General features: G+C 36.8%; 1 protein-coding gene across 2 annotated transcripts in view; it reads right to left on the bottom strand.

Moving 5' to 3' along the window:
• Window positions 1-23,248, bottom strand: part of LOC138710188 (E3 ubiquitin-protein ligase goliath-like) — a 666,952-nt gene that overhangs the window by 108,418 nt on the left and 535,286 nt on the right. For both annotated transcript variants that reach the window (XM_069840830.1, XM_069840831.1), the window contains exon 4: window positions 5,619-5,690. In XM_069840830.1, coding sequence (XP_069696931.1) covers window positions 5,619-5,690 — 72 coding nt within the window. The remainder of the gene's footprint in view (window positions 1-5,618; window positions 5,691-23,248) is intronic.

Below are 23,248 nucleotides of genomic sequence, written 5' to 3'. Positions count from 1 at the left end.
ACCACATGGGCAATATGCGGCTGTGCATTATCATGCATTACAACAAAGTTATCGCCTACAAATTGGCCAAATGGCACAACATGATCAGACAAACATTCATTTATATACCTATCAGTTGTTAGTCTTCCATTTTCAACAAAAACCAACTCTGTACGAGCATCCGTACAAACTCCTGCCCAAACCATCTCTCCACCACCTCCATACGGCACATTTTTGGAAATGCAACACTGTGCAAATCGTTCTCCCCTCCTTCTCCAAACTCTTTCACGTCCATTAGGTGAGCACAGATTGAAACGGGACTCATCGGTGAACAGAACACAGCTCCACTGTCCATTTATCCAATCCCTGTGATCATTTGCAAAACGCAGTCGTTCAACTCGATGCATCCTGAGAAGTCTGGGACCAGTTGAAGGTCTACTTGATATCAGTCCACTTGCTTTCAACCTCCTTCTAACTGTTTTGGGCGAAACTGGGCGTCCATGCATGTTAACAAATTGCTGGGCTACACTAGTAGCTGGCAGGTTGCTTTCCCTAAGAACTCTCAACACCATATACCTGTCTTCATTTGGATTTGTAGCTCTTGGACGACCCGAACCTGGTCTTCTGGTATATTCTAGGGTCTCTCTATACCGTTTTATGGCATCATGGGTTGTGCTTCTAGCCATATTCATAACATTTGCAATGTAACGCACACTGCGTCCATCATCGTAAAGGGCTACAGCTCGAGCCACATCTTCAGGTCGCATCTTGTTTTAAGACAAATGTCACAACCCCACTTAAACTCAGAAAATGTAAAAATAAAGAAATAACGAATGATAACGATAATGAAGCACAAAATGGTTGAGACAAAATTGTTATAGCTGAGACTCCGAAAGCAAAATTGGAATATTTGGTTGCAATGGCTTGTTTATAAAACAAAAAACAATCAACAATGTATACACGTCTCCATAACAACAGATGGCTACCATAATATTGTATGAGAAGATAATGTTTTGCAAAATAGCAGCAAATATTAAAGTGTCCGGTATTTTTTTTTTGTCCCTGAGTGTATTATAAACTTTTTTGTGTATCATTGCTAAGTTTTATTTAGTGTAATGTATCCATAAGTTCCGTTTACTTCTTGTTGCATAACATGTTGCAGAAATAATTACAAAGCTGTGTTATTTTAATGTGTTAACATAATCTGTTCGAATCAACATTTTAAGTTTAGAATTGAAGTTATTTTGAGGTTTAATAAAAAAGAATTTATATTGTGATTTTAGTTTAGCACATCTAACCTACCTTCCTTAATTGTAGACAGAAAATTTACCATACCACTCCTATGAAGTTAGTGTACGTACGATTGTGTTACTTCGTCTCTTAGGTAGTAGATAAATACAGTAATTCAGTATTTTATTTTAGCATTAAAATACCGACAAATTGAATGTCCGGGGTTTCATACATTACATTATGTTTAATTATAATGTATAATTGCGAATATAGGAATGTAAGTTAAATATAGTAATCATAACCTATAATTTCAATATGACGTAACATCAACGAGTTGCATAACATACATATGGGAGGGCATTGGAGACCACTAAAATTAGACAGAAAGAGGCAACTGGTACAGTAAACATAATCTATAATTTCAACATATCTAAATATCCAAGCGGTGTAACTGAAAATGATTGAATAGTGCATAAATGAATGTACAAGAATTTCGCAATGTTTAATCGAAATAAAGGCAGGTATTACACATACGAACAACGTAATTTTCACAGCAAAAATAATATTACTCGCAAGTGAATTATGTCTGAAGTGTCTCATAATCATTGTTTTAAATGTTATTAATGCAATTACACTACATTTTAGAGAAACATACGTTACTCTTTATGCATTCAAGCTAATCAATATGGTTGAAACGCGAATTACATGGTTTGCCTTACGGCCTGTATTAGATCACGATAACAGTGACACAGTCTACTGTTCCTAGTACTCACAGCGCTCCAAGCGGCTAGCAACTATCGCGAGAATGCAGAAAATCATCCCAAGCTTCGTGACTGTTATAGTAGACTGTGGTTAAACCACAGTTTAGTACATACAGTTACGAAGCTTGGGATGATTTTTTTGCATTTCTCGCGATAGTTGCTAGCCGCTTGGAGCGCTGTGAGTACTAGGAACAATAGACTGTGTCACTGCCATCGTGATTTAATTAGGCAGACCATGTGACTCACTTAACTCGATCAGGAAGGGTGGCGTTTCAACTATATAAATTAGTTGCAATGCATAAAGAGTGGCATATATTTCGCTAAAATGTAGTGTAATTGCGTTAATAAATTTAAAACAATGATTATGAGACACTTCAGACATAATTCATTTGCGAGTTAAGGTGTAATACGTGACTTTATTTGGATTAAGTATTGCGAAATTCTTGTACGTTCATTTATGCACGATTCAATAATTTTCAGTTGAACCGCACGGGTATTTTTATGTGTTGAAATTATAGGTTATGTTTACTGTACCATTACTTCAATATTGACATTTATACATTATAATTAAGCATAAAGTTACGTGTGATAACTTGTAAATGCAATTTGTCTCTATTTCAATTGTATGTATTCGTTTCTTACGGTACTCCAATCTGAAGTCTGATTAATGTACTATGTTAGTAGGCTAAACTAGCGCAGAAGTAGTTCCTTTGTACTCATACTCCTTGCATATACAGATTTGTGACAGGTTAGGTTTGGTTAGTTTTGGCTTTTATTATGCCTTGCTTATACAATCACCTGCACCTCCACAAAAAGTCTCTTATAAATTCAACGATTTTCACTTCCGAAATATCATAAACTACCTCAGCGCTAGTTCCACCGCTTTATAAGTGCTGCCTTATTGGCCTTCGGACACTTGACTATATTGAAATACGGTAACCTCACAGCGCTATTACTAGAGCAACTAGATTTACAAAGTCTCCAATGCCCTGCGATTACATATGTAGACCTACGTTATATCATATGGAAATTATAGGTTATTATTTATATTCCTATATTCGCAATTATACATTATAATTAAGCATAATTTTATGTATGATACGCCGCACATTCAATTTGTCTGTATTTTAATACTACAATCGAGTACGTACTGAATTATTGTAATAGACGAAGTAACACAATCGTACGTACACTAATTTCATAGGAGTGGTATAGTAAATTTTCTATCTACAATTAAGGAAGGTAGATGTGCTAAATTAAAATCACAATATTATTCTTTTTTATTAAACCTCAAAATAGCTTCCATTCTAAACTTAAAATGTTGATGCGAATAAATTATGTTAACACGTAAAATTCTCTTCACATTAAAATAATGTAGTTTTGTACTTCTTTCTACAACAAATTATGCAATAAGAAGTAAACAGAACTTATGGACACATTACAGCAAATAAAACTTAGCAATGATACGCAATAAAGTTATAATACAATATTTCACTCAGCTACATACACTGAAACAGAAAACCCGAACCACAGTCTACTATATACAGTCACGAAGCTTGGGGTGATTTTTTGCAAATCTCGCGATAGTTGCTAACCGCTTGGAGCGCTGTGAGTAGGCCGTAAGGCAGACCATGTAACTCGCTTAACCCGATCACGAAGGGCGGCGTTTCAACCATATAAATTAGTTGGAATGCATAAATAGTAACATATGTTTGTCTAAAATGTAGTGTAATTCCATTTAATTTAAAACAATGATTATGAGATACTTCAGACATAATTTACTTGCGAGTTAAGATGTAATATTATTTATGGTGTGAAAATTACGTTGTTCGTATGTGTAATACCTGCCTTTATTTCGATTCAATATTGCGAAATTCTTGTATATTCATTTATGCACGATTCAATAATTTTCAATTGCACCGCACGGATATTTAGATATGTTGAAATTATAGGTTATGTGTACTGTACCTGTTGCCTCTTTCTGTCTAAATTTAGTGATCTCCAATGCTTTGCCATTCATATGAAAATTTAAGGAAGGTAGATGTGCTAAATTGAAATCCCAATATAAATTCTTTTTGATTAAACCTCAAAATAGCTTCCATTCTAAACTTGAAATGTTGACGCGTACAGATTATGTTAACCTGTAAAATTCTCTTGACATTAAAATAACACAGTTTTGTAATTATTTCTGCAACATATTATGCAACAAGAAGTAAACGGAACTTGTAACACATTACACTAAATAAAGCTTAGCAATGATAAGCAATAAAGTTATAATATAATATTTCACTGAGCTCCATACACTGAAATAGAAAACCCGAACAAACATTATGGCTAGATCGAAAAAGCATTGATTGTGCCGTATTTCGCATTTTTGTGAAAAGTTCGTTATCGGTTGTAATAACTGTAAATGGCTAAAATGCAATAATTTGAAAAATAATATGGGACAAGGAGACGTTTGTAGTACTATAAATTGTAAGAAAAGTAGGTTAGAGTTATCCTTCCGAAATATCCAGGAAGGTGAGTTTATAGAATATAGGCTAATATATATATTTAGGAAAATAATATATAAACCTTATGTATTTCATATTTAAATAGTGGAAGGAAGGTGTTAATTTTTTTCAAAAGAACACGATATCGAAAGTACAATACATTTTATGGTCTGCTAGGGAAAGTCTCTGTGATGAGGCGATAGTAGCGATCCTGGTGGTGGGCAACTATCTATGGATGCATATTTCAACTGTTTACGTTTGCATATTTAGTAAGTATTAAGCTTCGTGACTGGATATACTATACTGTGTCCGAACATACATTATCGTCTGCTCGGGAAAGGGTCTGTGCTGAGGCGATAGTAGCGATCCTGGTGGTCAGCAACTATATATGTATGCATATTTATTAAGTATTGAGATTCGCAACTGTATATACTAAACTGTGGTTGAAGTGACAATTCTGATTACCGGATTACGCAATAGAGCAACGCTGGCGTCCCAGTGACGAAATATATTATTTTGCTCTGCTACTATAAAATGGTTAGGATATTAAAATGACAAAGTCCAACTTTTGCAATCGAAAAACAAATTAAGAAAGCACCAACAGTGTAAATAAATTAAGACATTGGGGGTAAATAATGATAACCCACATATTCAAATTGCATATATTTTAATTCTTACTGCTACCACAAGAAGATTGCCATATTTTTCAAGCATCATAATCCAATCATTTGTTAACATATTTACGTAATTATTTAACCAAATAAAAAATAATGTGGTTTAAAGACTGTTAACAACCAGAAAACTGTCAATCTCAATTTCGGGGGTTATCACTATTTATCCCTGAGGTCTTCAAATGTATAGTATTACTATAAACTATACATATTTTAATTGTAGCTAGCTGAATATCAACGAAGTCTTGGATATAAATCTATACACATATAATTAACTATAAAATATAAAGAAACAAACAAACTCATGATTAATGTTTCACTTTTTAAATGATCATCAGTCAGTCCAACAAATTTCCAAAAGATCAACGTGACTGTAGAAAGTGTAGCTGTGAGTAGAACCAGAGAAGCTCCTACACAATTTGACACTCTAAATAACTCGTGTATTGGAAAGTCACATACAGAATTATTAAAATAAACCTACTCACCTTATCCTCAGACTTTATATTTTTTGTTGGAATTTTTGATAATGCCTTCTTAGCAGCACTGCATAACCGCCTCTGAAACAGTAAATATAAATAAGAGATAAATGTATAAATTCTTGACGTGAATAAGAGATAAAGATTAACTGTAGTTACACACTTAAGCAGTTAAAATTCATGGAGCTGAGTTCAAAGCTATTTTCACTAGCAAGTGCTGATTTTGTATTAGCCCGTATCTCTGCCTCTGTGCAATGTTACAATATACAGAGAGGGGGAAGAGAGATAGCAAGAGATTGTACTAATCTGTGAGAAAAAATATGTCCAAACACTCAGGCAAGCAGTGATGAGAGCATTGAAATGAAGGCAAGCAGATATATATTTTGTTTTGCCTTTTAGTACTCTGACGCCCATGATCAAGATAAGCTGCTTGAAACTCAACGGTCAATAATCTGCACAAATGTAATATATCTGTAGTCAGTGATTCAGATGTCTGGATGAAATAATGCGTCTTTACACAGTAATTAATTCATTATGAAAAGTAATGTTTGTCCATTCACATTGGTTAAGTGGTTACCGTATTTGTTATTAGATTCCAAGTTAGCGTGTTCAAACCCAGTTCAATGAGATATTTAAAGTCCTTAATATGACTTCTACCTCTGATTGAGATTCTGGCTGATATGTACATCTATTATCAGGCAGTACATCTGACTTGACGATATGTGCCAGAGGAAGAAGAATTGTTTGTACATCTTAAGTCTGATTATTATTGTAACATGTTACTAAACGACATTTCATACAAGTTGAGAGGATGCGAAGGCATTTCTTTCCCCTTCTACTTGCCCAGAGTCCGTCAGTAACAGAACGGTAGCTGTTACCTCTTATACCTGCACTCCCCAAGTTGTACACACAAGAAAATAAAATATTAAATAAAGTACATAAGTGAATATAAAATACAGTGACACAAGTTTGACAATTACATGTTTGTGTATATTTTAGTGTCGTTCTTGCAATATTTCCAACTAATAATTAAATTAAGAGATGTTAGTTTGTATTATAAAGTCAGGGGGGAGTGACACAGTGCAGAGTGTCCCTTTGTGCAAGATATAGAATAGCAACTAGTTGTGAAGAAAACATTTATCTTCTGCTGTCAGTAGCTTTTTAATGTGCCAGTTGATATAAACAGCAATAAAATGAAATATTAACGCTTAGTATAGGCTTTCGAAATATAGATTACCGGTAAACATTTTCAATAATAAAATTTTGTCACTGTGTTAAAAGTCAATTCGTCGAACGTTAGTAAGGTGGACAGTAGCAGCCTCCCCTTCACTGGTGGTAGAGAGTGTGAGTAGAGGGGAAAGCCTATCAACCAAACTGAAATGGGGTTTAGTCAGCGATGTATGCAATGGAGGGGGAAAGAAACTGACCATCCTACCCCATTTCCTGACTTAATTGCCTCACGAGTGATGCCTTCTTGTTGTCGCTTATGAGGCTCAAACCTGTCTTCGGATAGCAACGAGTTGACTAAAGAACAACAATATGACTTCCATAAACAGTAGAACATTTAGAACAGGGGCGAAGCTGAAGGATAATCTGTGAGCCTTAGAATACCCATTGGATTTTCAAGAAATAAGCCCATTTACATTTTCCTGTTTTCATTGGTATAGGTAAATGAAATCTCTCTAGTATTACTTAATTAAGAAAGAAGTGCGCACAAACGTGCAATTTAGTTTGGTATGAGTTACTTCTCTTCACTATAATCCACCAGTGACTTCGTTCTATTCACACATTTACTAAAATGATATTTTGGACACACTTCGTTGCACAGTTTGCACACGCATTCGGGGGAATGTTCGTGGTACTCTGATCTTCTGCACAGTTTGTGGTGAAAACCGTGAACTGCTAGCCTTGTTATGGCGCTTCGTAACTTGTTGTTCGGCCCTGTCCAGTTGCGGTTGATCATCGCGTCCGTTACATAGAATTCACTTTCTATTTCCGCCTTCTTCTCTTGCATGACCATGCGTAGTCGAAGTTCTGCTGCGGTAGATGGCAGCATGAGTCTGCTTCGTGGTTCCTCTATCAGGAAGGGTTCTCGCGCGAGTTCGTACGCCATTCTGAAGGGTGCATATTTTGAGATTCCCAGTGCTGCTTTTAAGAACCTTGCTTTGACGTTCTCCATGGTCTTGAGGTCATTGTAGTTTAGCCGGGTCCATGTGATGTCCAGTCCATATGACAGTATAGGGAGTATCTTGGCATAGAAAAGCTGCATGGCTGTTGAGAGTGCTAGTTGGGTAATGTCTGTTATGTCGTGGATAGCTATTACTGCGGCCGTTGCTCGTTCTTGAGTGTGGATTCTGAAGGATTTTGCTGTCGTCTGTATCGTTACACCGAGGTATTTAAATGCATTTGTAATTTGCAGGGGTCGATTTTGTATCCAGATTGTGTCACTTTTTGCTATTCTTCCTCCCTTTCTGAATACCATTTGGACAGTTTTAGACTGGTTTATGAGCAGACCGTTTTCGTCAGCCCAAGCTGAAAGGTTGTTCATGGACACCTGTAGCTCTCTTATGTTGGTAGACCCGAGCACCATGTCGTCTGCGTACATGTACATCACTGTTGAGGGAGCCTGTGTCTGTATTACGTCCGCTGTCATGACGTTGAAAAGGAGCGGGCTTAGAGGGTCTCCCTGTGGTACCCCTCTAGTTTGGCAGACTTCCTTGGACTTCTGGACTGTATCGTCTATTTTAATGAAGTTTTGCGCTAATATATTGCGGACCAGGTTGAGGACGTGTTTGTCCAGACCTTGCATGTTGTTCAGCTTGTCCATTAGCCGCTGCCTGTTTACACTGTCGAATGCTTTGCAGTAGTCTACGAAGACCGCGTAGAACTTCTGCTTCGGTACTCTCAGGGCCTCTTCGACATCTCCGAGGAGGGCCGTCACTGCTTGAAGGGTCGAGCGCCCCTTCCGGAAACCAAATTGTTGATCGGGGATTTGTGGTTCCAATACTTTTGTTAGCCTGGTAGCTAGGATGTTGGTGAGCAGCTTAAGGGGGTTATTTTCCAGAGCTATCCCCCTGTAGGAGTTCGGGTCTGTTGTCGGGCCTTTCCCTTTGTACAACATTTTCAGGGTGGCGTTTCTCCATGAGTGTGGAATTTCTCCGGTTTTTAGACATTTGTTGTAGAGTTCTACCCAAGTGTCTATCAGTATTGTGCTGGTGTCCTTTATGAATTCGTTGAAGATTCCGTCCGGACCGGCTGCTTTGTCCTTTTTGAGTTTTACAATTGCAGTGGTTAACTCCTGTGCTGAGATTGGTTGGGATGGTGCTGCTTGGGCGGGATCTATTTTCATGTAGGCTTGTTCTTCCCCGTTTGGGTTTAGGATTGTCTGGAAATGGTTCCGCCAGGTTTCCATTTGAATGTTTGGAGACTGGTTTGAGCTCCTCCTCTTTAACGCAACGAAATGATCCGTTCTTGCGGCTTCTGCTGTCTCCCGCCCTTTTCTTTCCGTGTACTCGTCTTTCTTCTGCTTTATGAGTGATTTGAAATCACGCCTGGCTTCAGCATAGTAAGCTAAGTCCTGAGGGCTATTTGTTGCTCTTGCCAGGTGTAGTGCTTTCAGAGTGCGATTTCTTTGGCAGTGGCATTGAGCGTCGAACCAAGGTTTGGCTTTTCTCTGTGACACTTGTAATGTTGCCGAGCTGATGAGAGTTTCAATTTTCTCAATTGCTTCCATTAGTTCGTTGTTGTGTATGTCTTTCCTGATTGACTGGATTTCCAAGGCCGACGCTTCCAGTACCTTGGTGTTTATTCTTCTGGATGTTTTTGGACTTTGGTGTTTCATTTTGTGGGCTGTTAGAGGGTGGATCTTGAACGTGGTGACGACCGGGAGGTGTTTTCTGAGTGGGGTCAGTGTTGATGTGGCGAGAACCTCTTGTCTTTGTACTTCTATGTCGTTTCCTCTTACAAATACCAGGTCTATTGTACTGCTGCCGTTTGGGGCGATGTATGTTTTCTCTTGAGCCTTGTTTATGAGCATGAAGCCTTCTTCTTCTAGTGTTTCTGTTAAGATCCTGGTTCTAGGGTTGTTTTTATCCAATCTGCAATTGAAGTCGCCGGCTAGTATAATTCTTTCATTTGGTGCAGTACTTTTGATGGAGTTCATCGTTGTGTCCATGACTTGTGCGATATTAGTTTGAGGCCTGAAGTAGAGACCTATGATTGTGACTAAGTTGGTCTTCATGATTACTACGTTTTCCTCTGTCTCTTCAAAGATTTTTTGGCCTATTCTGGGGCTGGTGTAACAGGATACTCCTCCTGAGGGCCTGCCCTCCGCTGTCTGTATTGCTGGTGCGTGGGTGGCGTATTTTCCTGAGATGTCGACAGGCTCCTTCGCAAGGGTTTCTGTAAGGACTACAATGTCGTAATTTTGTAATATGTTTTCCGGGACGATGCTCATTACGTTTCTTTGGCCTTCTATGTTCCACAGAAACATGGTCCATTGCGCTCTTCCACTGTCTTGTCTATTTCGTGGCGTAATGTGAGTTCTAATCGAGGCGTGCTCCCCGCCTCTCCGAAAGAAACGAAAGCGCCTCACATTTATCCCTGCTGGCCAAAACTCATCCTTTCTCACCGTCTCCAGGGTGTTGAATGGAATTCCTACTTTGAACGCCTTGGTGCTGCCTCTGGTTGGTAGTTCCTCGCATATAATTTCTTCGGCGATTCCCTTCCTACTTAGAAAGTTCTTCACTGACTCGGGTGTTGATTCCTGTCTCAGCCTTCCCACGAAGAGCCAGGCCTTTCTCTCTGTTGCCTTTAGGACGTTGTCTTCCGTTCCGGTGCCTGTCAGCGTACCCGAGCTTCTAGGTTGTTGCTTTCTCCTCCTGGGTCTTGCTTCCGTCCATGATTCTTCATCGCTGATCTGCATTTTGTCTTGGGCGTCATTTTTGATTTCAGTTGTGGTCCTCTCGTGTCCCTCTCTTGTTAATGGCGGGAACTCTTCCTTTTCCGCGATGATATGGTGTGTTGTCTCTACTATCCTCTTCTTTTGCTCCGTCATCACCGGTGGTCTTGGTGCTGGTGGTTTCAGCTTCTGTGTCGCGTTTTGAATTTTCATCTCAATTGTCGTGTTTAGCTTGTTTTGTAGGAAGTCGGTCAGGCTCTCGACTTTTTGCGTTAGCTTCTGAATTACGAGGTTGTTGTTTGTTATCTCGTCGTTTTTTGTCAGTAGCTGTTGTGTTATTACCTCCTGGTGTATAATTTTCTGTAGCGCGGTTTTGCAACAGCTACAGAGCTTGCTTAGGTTGCATCCGTTCTTACACGGTTTATCGAATTCTCTCTCTTTGGTGCCTCCGCAGTCTTTGTGTAACCACTGGTTACGCGTTTCTTCCCTGTCTTTTGTGTTTCCCTGTCGGTTGCTATCAGCCGCCTGAAGCTTCTGGAGATTCCCGCTTGGCGTCGCCTCTCTCACGTTTCCCGCTGTCAGCGCTTCCTCCCTTGCGTCAACAGATGGCGCCACTTGTCCTTTACTTCCGCTTGGGCCGTCCGTGTCCTCTTGGTTGGAAATGTTTTCTTCCGTTATTTTTAGCTTTGTTTTCAGCTCACTTATTTCCTCACGTTTCGCTCTCAACTTGCCATGCAGTTCTATAAATGCTTTTCTTATATCGCTTACCGATTGCAGAATTTCCTCTTTGAGTTCCTTTTTCAGTTTATTGCTTCCTTCGGCAATTTTCACTAGATTTATTGTCGAGACTTCTATCACGTCATACGTTTCGTCCGCTATCTTCGGGAGGATTGACGCCAGCTCCTCGGCGCGGAACCAGCGCACAACTACATTGTGGCTCCTCACTGATACTGTTTCAAACCAGGCTCACCACAGCAGATAGAGAAAGCATATGCGCATGCGCCAACCGGAGTGCTTGCATACGTCACTAATGCTAGACAGCTCTGTGAAGAGCCTAGACACTGAACATGTTGCCGCCCTGGCTGGCTCAAGCGGTAGGGCCACGGCATGTCTCTATCGCTTGGTCCGAAAGGTTGTGGATTCGAGTCCCGCCTTGGGCATGGGTGTTGTGTACGTACTAGTTTAAGAAAGCTGAAAAACAGAAAAAGGTAATAGAAAGGGTCACGAAAAAAAAAAGAAAAACGTGTCATTCAGCGTTACTAACCTCAATACTAGCAAGTCTGCTACAAACGGCCCAAAATTCAGCTACACATACCAAAATGAAGCCAAACACTTTCAGTAACAGAATCCATGACCTATGCTATAGTTACAATGTTGGAAGGCGGATGTGTTGGATATGTCATTCATTAATTTAAGGCCAGTTCATTTTTGTTGCATAGACGACTCCCAATAAAGACACAGTCAGGTGTCAGCGAATTCACGAATCCAGGAATTGACCGTTAAACAACGGGCGCTATTCACATAACAGGAAAAGAAAACTGAAAATAATAACGTTTTCCTTGCCATAAATAATGGTCGCAGTGTCCGGAATTCAGTCCCACCTTAAATTTTCTGTTATGTTTTCGTAATTTTTTTCAGGAAGCGAGAAACTTCTTATGGCTATTAGAGTGTGCGAAAATAAAATTTGATAGACGAACGTGTTTACACATAAAATTGTCATTCGATCGAATCTCATTCGGCTACACTTTGCCATTCGACTACGACCATTCTGCTAAAAGCTACGTTTAGCCCAATTCGGCCAGGTTGGCAACGCTGCAATTTGTCAGTGTGTGGGAAATTATGGTATTAAAAAAAAGTATCGCAGATCCTTCTGGTCCCTGAAATTTTAAATCCAACTTGTATGTCTCCCAACCAGCTGCAGCCCCCTACAGATACCATCCTGCCAAACGCCGTGGCAGTAGAAGTACATTCAGAACTCGTGTAAATTGACCTATAATGCCGATAAGTTAAGAAAACCAAATCTAATAAAACGTTACAGACTGCGTTTATTGTTATTGTTAGAAAATTTTGCCACTACACCATCACTACTGTTTTCATTGTAATTTGTTATTACTATGACCTCCACCCTATCTGTCCTCTTATCATTGTGACTTCTATGTATATAGTTATCTTCCCCGTAGAAAATTAAATTATGGTTTATTTAACGACGCTCGCAACTGCGGAAAATATTGTTTGTTTACATTGACCACTTATACATTGTGTTGCAAATAAAGTGTATATCAAATATTAGCATTTGCAATCATGAAGTAAAAGTTGCTATAACAAATGTAAAATCTCTTAGAAATCAGGAAACTGTTGAGGAGTGCATCAAAGATGCCAAGGCACGCAGGCAGGATCAGGCTAATTTATGACAGTGCAAGTCCTAGCTTTTGAAATAATTGATACCATAGCGATACGGATGGAATCGAGATTTGAAGATCTTAAAAACTTTAATTTTGTTGAATTATTCGATGAAAAACAGTTCCCTGCTTATAGATCAGTGTTTCCGTCACTTAAGTTGGGTGCATTGGTAAAAAGTATCCATACTTTGACAGTGAACAGCTTCGAAATGAACTAACGAACGTTTATTCTGACCAAACAAAGCATTTGCCTGCAGGTTTGTTGCTGAAATATTTTTTGAACAATGGCCTATCTATCAAGAAACAGTGCGGCTCATAAGATTGATTCTCACCTTCCTTGTATCTGCTGCGTCCAGTGAACGAAGTTTGAGTGCACTGAAGAGAGTTAAGACATTTTTAAGGAACTCCATGTCAGATTCTAGACTGAGCAATTTGAGTATTCTGGCTATTGAGAAGGGTTTGTTAAACAGTCTTTCCAGGGACGACGTATTCAAAGAACGCATCATTGACATCTTTGCAGAGCGAAAAACACGCCGACTGGAGTTTATCTACAAAAAATATAAGGTACGAACTTTAGAATACCCAGTTGCACGAATGCAGCTTCGCCACTGATTTAGAATAGAATAAAATGTTTTATTTTCGCTGGCAGAGTTAAGGCAATAAGGCCTTCTCTTACACTCAATCAGCCTTAATCAATACAATATATATTTAAATTACGAATATTTACACTACACTTAAGAGATTCTCCAGCAATATTCTTCAGTTGAGTTTTAACGACTAATACAAATTATTTGGATTATAAGATATTGGTTGGAAATGCACTTAAACAAGTGTATTCATATGAGTTACAATAAGTTATTGTAAATAAAACATTTGTACTAGAAACTGTAATCGAATGCTTACATTAAACTTACTCACTCCAGCAACAGAAAATCCTAAATGCCAGTATTGTTATTTATCTGTACTTAGCTAAAAACTTTAACCCTAATATACTTATATAAAATAGGCTTTGTGATATGCAAAACATTTTCATTGGGAGTGAACCGTATTGAAAATTTTATGAAATTTAAATGTATCTTCTTCTTGAATGAGCGAACTTTAGGATTGTTTCCTTCTTCAAGTCAAAGTTTATTAATCGTAGCTATTACGCCATTCTAGGGCATAATGAATTTTGTGTGATAATTCCATTCACCTCATAAATGGAGTTATTTATATCATCACGTAAATAGATGATAATTAGGCCTACATTAAGAGGTAAATAAATGTATAATAAATGCATTCTTATAATATAACGCCACACAACCTGCTTAAATCTATTAATTACTACAAAGAATACGAATGACAGCAGCAGCCAAGTCTTATTTATGAAACTGTTCTTGCTTCAACGTCACCTTGCCCGTTATCAAAATCCTGACTATGGATTTAGGAATAGGAATTGAAGCATTACACGATCACAGTATAATTGAAGAAGAGAAAATATTGTTGCGGAAGAACGTAAGGAAATGCAACGTAACATACTGCAACCAAGATAAAATTTAATTTTTAATTTCTTTAAAAAAATTTCAGTTAAACATATTATGTGTAAGCTTGTAAAGTGTGATTACATCTCAAGAATTACGTTAAACTGAAATTTCAATTTGATTTGACCAAATTATATAAAATAAATACTCTGAGAGGAGAGTTTGAAATTCTTCAATCGCCAGATTTTACGTAGAACCTGCTAATGGCCGGAAATACAAGTAAATCAATCAATGTGTAAAAATTTGAGTGAAATTAATAAAGAAACAAACTAAAACAGGTATTTTAAACAGTTGCATTTGCTTGAGAAAAACAAGCTACTTTGTCAATAATGACAACAATCATAATCCAAATTTTTATTTGTCAAACATTTTATAAAGAGTGTGGATTTTTGCATATTAGGATGTTTTATTCCTTCAAGGTTAAAGATATGCATGTATGAGATAAATGTGTTTCATGCTATGGGGAAACAATGGGGGAACTTTATAGTGGATATAAATATTACATATTAAAGGGGTTGATGCATATTTCACATATATTTCCATGTGGATGCATATATTACAATTTTTACCCAGAGATCGTTGAAATATAAAAGTTGTTTCGTAACTTTGAGAATAAAATTTAATGAAACTGAAAACACAAGTTCAAGTTTCAAGTCAAATCAATAGTCTATTATTGTACATCCAAACCGGCATTTCTTTGTGTATAAATACTTTCCCTTTTGCGTCGTAGTGACAAGACGCGTATAGGTCAGGTACCTGCAATTATAAATCTTTACAAGCGAGGAGCTCAGTTTCAAAACGTCTCTTGTCCATCTGATAACGAAAATCAGTTTTCAGTGTCCAGTGTATCTCTAATTACAACTGTAATTATTTGACTTCAGAACGCCCTCTAAGCCACAAAAATCTTGTGTTAAAAGTGAATATTGGAATCAAACTGACTCTTGTTGACAGCAGAATGCGACAAAATATTAATTCCAATTTTGGAATCGAAAACTCTCATGTTTCCGTTTGATTCAAAATGCACCCAACTTCTTTGGTTTCACAATGTCTCTTGCCTAGCTGGTAAAAAATTTTAGACCTAAAAACATACTGCCCACAATGTTATGGAAGTGGACAAGAGTCGTTTTGAAAATAAGCTCCTCAAATCACTAATTTGATATGAGCAAAGTTAATGCCGTAAAGAAAAGCATCAAGTACGTGCTTAATAACAATGAACAGTTTATTGGCAGTAGCAATACAGTATAAGAAGTGGGAATTCGCCTTTCAACTTAAATGTTTCTTTCTCTGTGGTTTAAATTCTTAGTACTTTCTTGATCATTTTGTAAGTGTGAGTGAAGAGAGACGAGTGTAATCCAATGCCGAAGGAAAAATCTAGTAAAACATATTATTTGCTTAAACAGAGTATTGATGGGATTCCTACATTAACAACAGATGGAAAAATTGTCCTCTGCCAAGTCTGTGACTAAAATGTGCGTTTAATTTGATTGTAACTATTTTATTAATGTCAATATAACTCTGCAATGAGTGCTTTGTTACATTATTTATAGTTTGTTTAAACTGCGACAAAAAATTTCAGATTACACAACATTTACAAACAGCAGTTCATAACAATAATGACGTTAGAAAAAATTATATGAAAGGTCCATACAACCTTAACATCTGCATTTTCTGCAAGAAACGACGGAATTGATATTTTTCCAACTGATCTGTGCAAGGCATTAGTGTCAGCTAACATTTCTCTAAAAAAGTAAACAATTTAGAATTTCGAGGATTCCTGAAAAAATATTGAGGGTGTAAAGTTCCCGATAAGTCTACATTAAGAAAACATTGCATTGGCCCTCTTTATGAAGACATAAGTTGATTTAATTAAGAAAATTGTCACAGAACAGATAAAATTTTATAATGCTGTGTAATTTAAGTCAGACTTTACGCCAATTTTTCTTCACAATTTTCAATGTATTTAATGTTATATTTTAGGTATTCCAAGAAATCAGAGACGGCATTGATGACTCAAATATGTGGCTATTTGTAGACGTAACGACAGATTCATGTGGACGGTTCATTCCATTGCCAATGTCATTGTGGGAAAACGTACTGAAAATGAACCAGGAACCTTATTATATCCAGGGTACTGGAAGAAAGAAACCACTCCACGATTGTTAGTGATGTGTTGCGTGTTCTATGGCCTGATCAGGAAAACGAGGAAAAACTTTTGCTAATAGTATAAACGCGCATGATTAAAGCAGCTAATGTTTCGCAGATATATTATCCTGAGACAGTGCATGTGACGTATCTAGCCACGGTTTTCACAGATTAGAAGAAGAAATTCGAACGAACTTTCTTTAATATCTTCTGTGAAGAAAATATTCGTCAAGGTTTCATCAAGAGTTCAGTTATTTTCTGTAATGCTGTCAGATACTCCATAGCCTATCCTCACAAGATCGGGTACATGAAAAGAAGCAGACTGTATTATTGTGACCATCTAGAAGACGTAAAAGTGCTAAAAGGTTTGAACAAGAATGTGACAGCAAGTACTGGAGCTGCAGTGAATGCTTGCGATGAGTAGAGCGTCCAGGCTAAATTAGTGTTTATTAGAAACTATTTTAGCAAAATACTAACCGCAATTACACGCCTGGAAGAAAAATGGGTCCCACTAACTTCTTCTGTCCTGCAGGTGTATGAAACCGCTATCATCGAAGAAGTATATCGAGAAACTGGAAAGAATCTCGTCAAAAAACTGAAAAAATGGGAGCCACGAATCCAAGACTAACGTTTCTTCGGAATGTCAACAGTGTGTTGCTTGGTAAATGTGAAAAAAAATTCCATTCTTATACTGCGAGTGACATAGCCACGTTGCGTACTGTCCTGTGACTTCATGTGACGTGAAGAGGTCATTTTCTTCGTACAAAAACATTTTAAGTAAAAGAAGGAAACGTTTTCTGCCAGAAAATTGAGAGAAATATTTAGTTGTTTATTACAACGAAAACAAATGATGATGAAACTATCGGTGAATGATATTTGATACTGGAGTAATGACAAAATTATGTAAAACATTCGAATTTAATTGCTAAATAACATCAATGAAAGAATAACACCATTCTATCGTCATCATTACATTTCTTAGGCTTACTTGATAAAAACTGATAAAAAGTTATGGAGAAAATTGTGAATTTCATTAAAAAACAAAATACTTTTTCGTGCATATTTCTCAGTTTTTACAACATACTTTCAACTTTTTTGTGCATAAATGCATGCATATATTCACTATTTTTAGTGTATATAAATCCGCCCTCTAATAATATTACGAATATTATGAAATTTGATGCATAAACTCTCGAAGAAAATTTTGTATTTATGTAATTTAAATTCTAATAAATAAAGTAGCCTATATGTAAAGGCCTACTCATGGCAAGAAAAAATTACCTGCTTAGAGAAGTCTTCATGACAGCCACGCGGTATAAAAATGTTATGTTTTATTTAACGACGCTCGCAACTGCAGAGGTTATATCAGCGTTGCCGGATGTGCCGGAATTTTATCCCGCAGGAGTTCTTTTACATGCCAGTAAATCTACTGACATGAGCCTGTCGCATTTAAGCACACTTAAATGCCATCGACCTGGTCCGGGATCGAACCCGCAACCTTAGGCATAGAAGGCCAGCCCAAGCGGTATAGCTGTACCGAAATTTTGCATTATACTAACTTCATGATTCCATTTACTGCTTTCCCTCTAACGCTGTTATCTGTTTCTAAGTTAGATTATGACATAGCTCACGAAATTTCCAAATGCACGAATTTAACAACGAATAATTTTCCAGGTACACGTGATGTTCACCGCGCATATATATGGAAAGAACATTTAGCTAAAGCTTATTGCCGAAGTGTGTCGTAGCTCAACAGTTGTTTGATTATTTACCAACACAAAACAAAAGTTATCGTGTTCGAGTCCCGTTCATTTTATTCATTTTTATTAGTTTGTATTAGTTTCACGTGATATTAATTTCATTCCGTTATTGCCGTCGTAATATTTTGCCCATATTGTGTCTTATTACTATCACAAATTACTGACCTACCAAAACAGAAACAGTCATGATGTATCACAGACAATTTCGCACTTTACTGATACAGCATCGGTGTGCTTCTGAGCTCTTTGCTCTTTATGGTATATTTGTTGTTGTTAGCAATCAGGATTTGGTTTTAGGCTATACGAAATTTTAACTTTGACTATTTGACATAAAACGATACGAAACGACGTGTTTCAACTAATCATGGCTGCTTATCCTACAATATGTATCACCTCCTTAGCATTTGTTTGTTTTATCACCCCTCTAGCATTAGTTTCTTTGTTTGTCAACATTGTACTTTCAATAATTGTACCTTTCAAAATGATTCATATTCATTTAATCATCTTTAATTAATACTTGTTATGTTATACCTTCTGCTGTATGAGATTATGGATAGTCACGTATCAGAGATTATTTACTGTAATACATATTTATAGTAAGTGGAATGCAACTTTTTTAATAAAAATGAAACTAAATCAACAAAGCCTTCTTGACTAGTAATCGTTCATAGAGTGCAATGAAGATTGTATAGTTGGCACAATTAGTAACAAGAGAACAGCTCATCATAACAAACTACTGCCATCTAGCGGAATAGGCCTATTTATAACGATGAGATGGTACAATAATACATTTGAAGACAGTTTAGTATTTTCGTAAGCCAGTTAATATTTTATTGTTTTAGACTGCATTATTTCTTCTAATCTTTATATATTTTCTTCTAATCGTGTAATAGTCAATTTAATCCCACTCGAATATGGTTTTCTCTCGATAAATCAAAACCTCTAGTGAGATTACTGTTGATAAAACGATATGAGTTATTAAAGTCATCGCTATACAAAAATAATATATATTTAAACGATAATATAAACAACTAAAGATGATAAACTACTTTGAAATAACAATGCATGTTTTACTTTAACATACACTAATAGTCTTCCTTATTGAATGCACCTATGGCATATTGCCTAATATAACGAATATAGACATTATTCTCTCATGTATTTTCAGTGTTAAAACCCTCATGAGATTAAAAACTTTTAATGAGGAGATTTCAAATGGGGATATGACTCGGTTAAGAGAGAAGTATTTTATGATATTCTTATTGAATTTGGTATCCCCAAGAAACTAGTTCGATTAATTAAAATGTGTTTCAGTGAAACGTACAGCAGAGTCCGTATAGGCCAGTTTCTATCTGATGCTTTTCTAATTCACTTCGGGCTTTACTTTTTAACTTCGCCCTAGAATATGCCATTAGGAAAGTTCAGGATAATAGAGAGGGTTTGGAATTGAACGGGTTACATCAGCTTGTTGTCTATGCGGATGACATGAATTTGTTAGGGGAAAATCCACAAACGATTAGGGAAAACACGGAAATTTTACTTGAAGCAAGCAAAGCAATAGATTTGGAAGTAAATCCCGAAAAGATAAAATATATGATTATGTCTCGTGTTCAGAATATTGTACGAAATGGAAATATAAAAATTGGAGATTTATTCTTCGAAGAGGTGGAAAAATTCAAATATCTTGGAGCAACAGTAACAAATATAAATGACACTCGGAAGGAAATTAAACGCAGAATAAATATGGGAAATGCGTGTTATTATTCGGCTGAGAAGCTTTTGTCATCTAGTCTGCTGTCAAAAAATCTGAAAGTTAGAATTTATAAAACATTATATTACCACTTGTTCTGTATGGTTGTGAAACTTGGACTCTCACTTTGAGAGGGGAACAGAGATTAAGGGTGTTCGAGAATAAGGTTCTTAGGAAAATACTTGGTGCTAAGAGGGATGAAGTTACAGGAGAATGGAGAAAGTTACAGAACGCAGAACTATACGCATTGTATTCTTCACCTGACATAATTAGAAACATTAAATCCAGACGTTTGAGATGGGCAGGGCATATAGCACGTATGGAAGAATACAGAAATGCATATAGTGTTAATTGGGAGACCGGAGGAAAATAGACCTTTGGGGAGGCCGAGACGTAGGTGGGAGGATAATATTAAAATGGATTTGAGGGAGGTGGGATATGATGATAGAGAGTGGATTAATCTTGCACAGGATAGGGACCGATGGCGGGCTTATGTGAGGGCGGCAATGAACCTGCGGGTTTCTTAAAAGCCATTTGTAAGTAAGTAAGTAATAAGTCATATTCTGTCTGTCGTTCATAAAGTTATAAAGATAATTAACAAAATCGCGTAGGTAATTTAATTTACGTAACCTTTTTATGCACATCTGAGGTATTTCAATTATTTTTATTTGCTATTCCATCATTAACGTTTTTTATAGTATCAACGCTAAGCAATAATTCCAGTTGTGAAATATACGAAATAGAACATGACTTTCATTTGAAGATAAACAAATGTTAATTAGGCTCTGTAAATTATTATTGAATTTATGACGATTTTATTTAACTCGAACGTTTTAGCCTACATATTTCATTCGTATTCCAGCCACTCATTCAATACAGAGTAGAATACATAGTAATAATGCTATTGACGTAATTATTACATGTAACAATTATACATTGAAGACTGGACATAAAAAAGCTGTAAGTACCAAAGAGAAAAACCCTACAAAACAGGGCTTATGTATGCAATGTCATACATTTTGTACCTCTATTGGAGAAGCTAGGTTCTAAATAAAATTACAATGGGATTTATCCTCTTTTCTTAGTGAATTGAGGAAAGGACATAGGATTTTTTTTGGAGAAACTAATTTTCAAAGATATTGGCACTTAACAGCGTTTTTATGTCCTTCGATTTTTGTTGTGGTCTATCTAATTGTTTCAGTCTTATGATATGCTTAAACATTAATGTACTCCCTTCCCAGTTGACTATAATAAATCGCTGTCAACAGAGGTCATTGGTATTCATGCTGAATGGCTACCGAAAAATAACCTTTTTCAGGGCTACATAATTTTCCCAAAATATATTCAATTCAAGATTGGCCTACATATAGTTCGGGGTGAGGCATGTTCAAATTGAAAAAGTGTAATGATGATGATGATGATAATAATAATATTAATAATAACAAGAACAAGAAGAAGAAGAAGAACAACAACAACAATAATAATAATAATAATAATAATAATAATAATAATAATAATAATAATAATAATAATAATAATGTCAAGGACCGAACACGGAATGTTTTCTTAGCAGGCTAACGCGCTACCATTCAGCTACGAAGGAGATAGGGAATGCACCAATATAACATTGAAGTTGGTTGGTAGCCTATATATTATATATACATAAGTGTTCTGCCCAAGGGCAGGTCTTTCACTGCAAGCCCAGCATTCTCCAATCTTTCCTATTTCCTGCCTTCCTATATACCAATATTATGTTTAATATCTGTTTATAAAACAACAAGTACTTACAGATATAAATATAACTTCTCAACATTCTAAATCTTTATTACGATACATGTTCTTGTATATTACAATATCAGGTCTAGTTTTTGTGAGTGAGTTTTAAATGCGTATATGACGACAAATTTGACCTTAATTTTCTGTTATCGGACAAGAGTTGAGTTCATCTCCGTGGGTATGTAGGCCTAAATGCACACAGATATTAGAATAAAAAGGTAAACAGTTTAGCATCTCTTTGTTTAATTTAGGCAAGTAAACGACACTTTAACTGTTTATAATTAGTAATATTTTACATTAATAGATTGAGGATTATCGAACAACCTACGGCACGCTCTCTTCATACCGGCCGGCCGGTGCGGCATGTGGAAGCGTTGTAGCCATGAGGAAAGCAGTCTGTTGATGCTAAGGAAGTAACCCACAATATTCAGACACTATTTTAAAATAAGGCACTGTGGCTACTGACATTCGGTGATTCAAGGGAAACTTAAGTGTCTTGGTAAATATTTGTGTGCGTTTAATTCACCACTAAATATGCCTTGAGCCCAAAGCTCACAGTGACCCATCACTGTAGCCATGAAATAATAAACACATGGAATCTTACTTTATCCAGTGGTACAGAAATCCTTGCCTGGCAAATTGTTTAATCGGACGAGACAAACTTTCTACAAGTCACATACAGCACTAGAGTAACCTAGTTTGGATTGCCAAGCTACTGTGGTGGGAGTTACACGTACTTTTCAATGCGACTCTATTAATAGATTCTGTTTACGGAGACGCTAGAGTGAAGGTTGACGGAAAAAAAAAAAAAAAATTTAAATTCAAATATTTCTTTCTGGATACTCTTACACCTCGGGCAAAGATTATCATTCCTACAGCTAGTTGGTGCCGATTGTTTCGTAAATGGAGGTCTTGACGCTTGGCCATCCTAAGGACCTTTCGAGACCTATAATGGAATAGCTTTGCGTTTGATCATGTAATGAAATTGACATAATTCTATTATAAATACCTTACATATGAACCCTATTGCTATCTCTGGAATATTACTGGAATACCATTAATAACACAATTGATTTTCCTATATTATGCATATTATTTCGCTTTCTCTCTGTCTCTCTTCTCTTCTTTCTTCCTTTCTTCGTCATGTTTGTTCTCCTTTTCCACAGACTTACAATCCTGTGCAGTGTAGAGGAGGGCGTGTATCCTTTGATAAACACTTGGCAGGGACACTTCGCGGGCCTCCCTCGTCGTGTGGTTAGAACAGCAACAGGTCCACCGTTGAGACAACACAGAACAGTACATGACAAAAGACAAACACTCATGGACTGAAGAAAAATCTCTTTCATTGCCTACTCTGAGAGTTGAACCACGGCTCTTTTGGATGAGATGCGC

Source organism: Periplaneta americana, chromosome 12 (assembly GCF_040183065.1).
Source record: "Periplaneta americana isolate PAMFEO1 chromosome 12, P.americana_PAMFEO1_priV1, whole genome shotgun sequence".
NCBI lineage: Eukaryota > Metazoa > Arthropoda > Insecta > Blattodea > Blattidae > Periplaneta > Periplaneta americana.
Note: the sequence above shows the minus strand (reverse complement) of the source record. Positions and strands in the feature narration are given on the sequence as shown.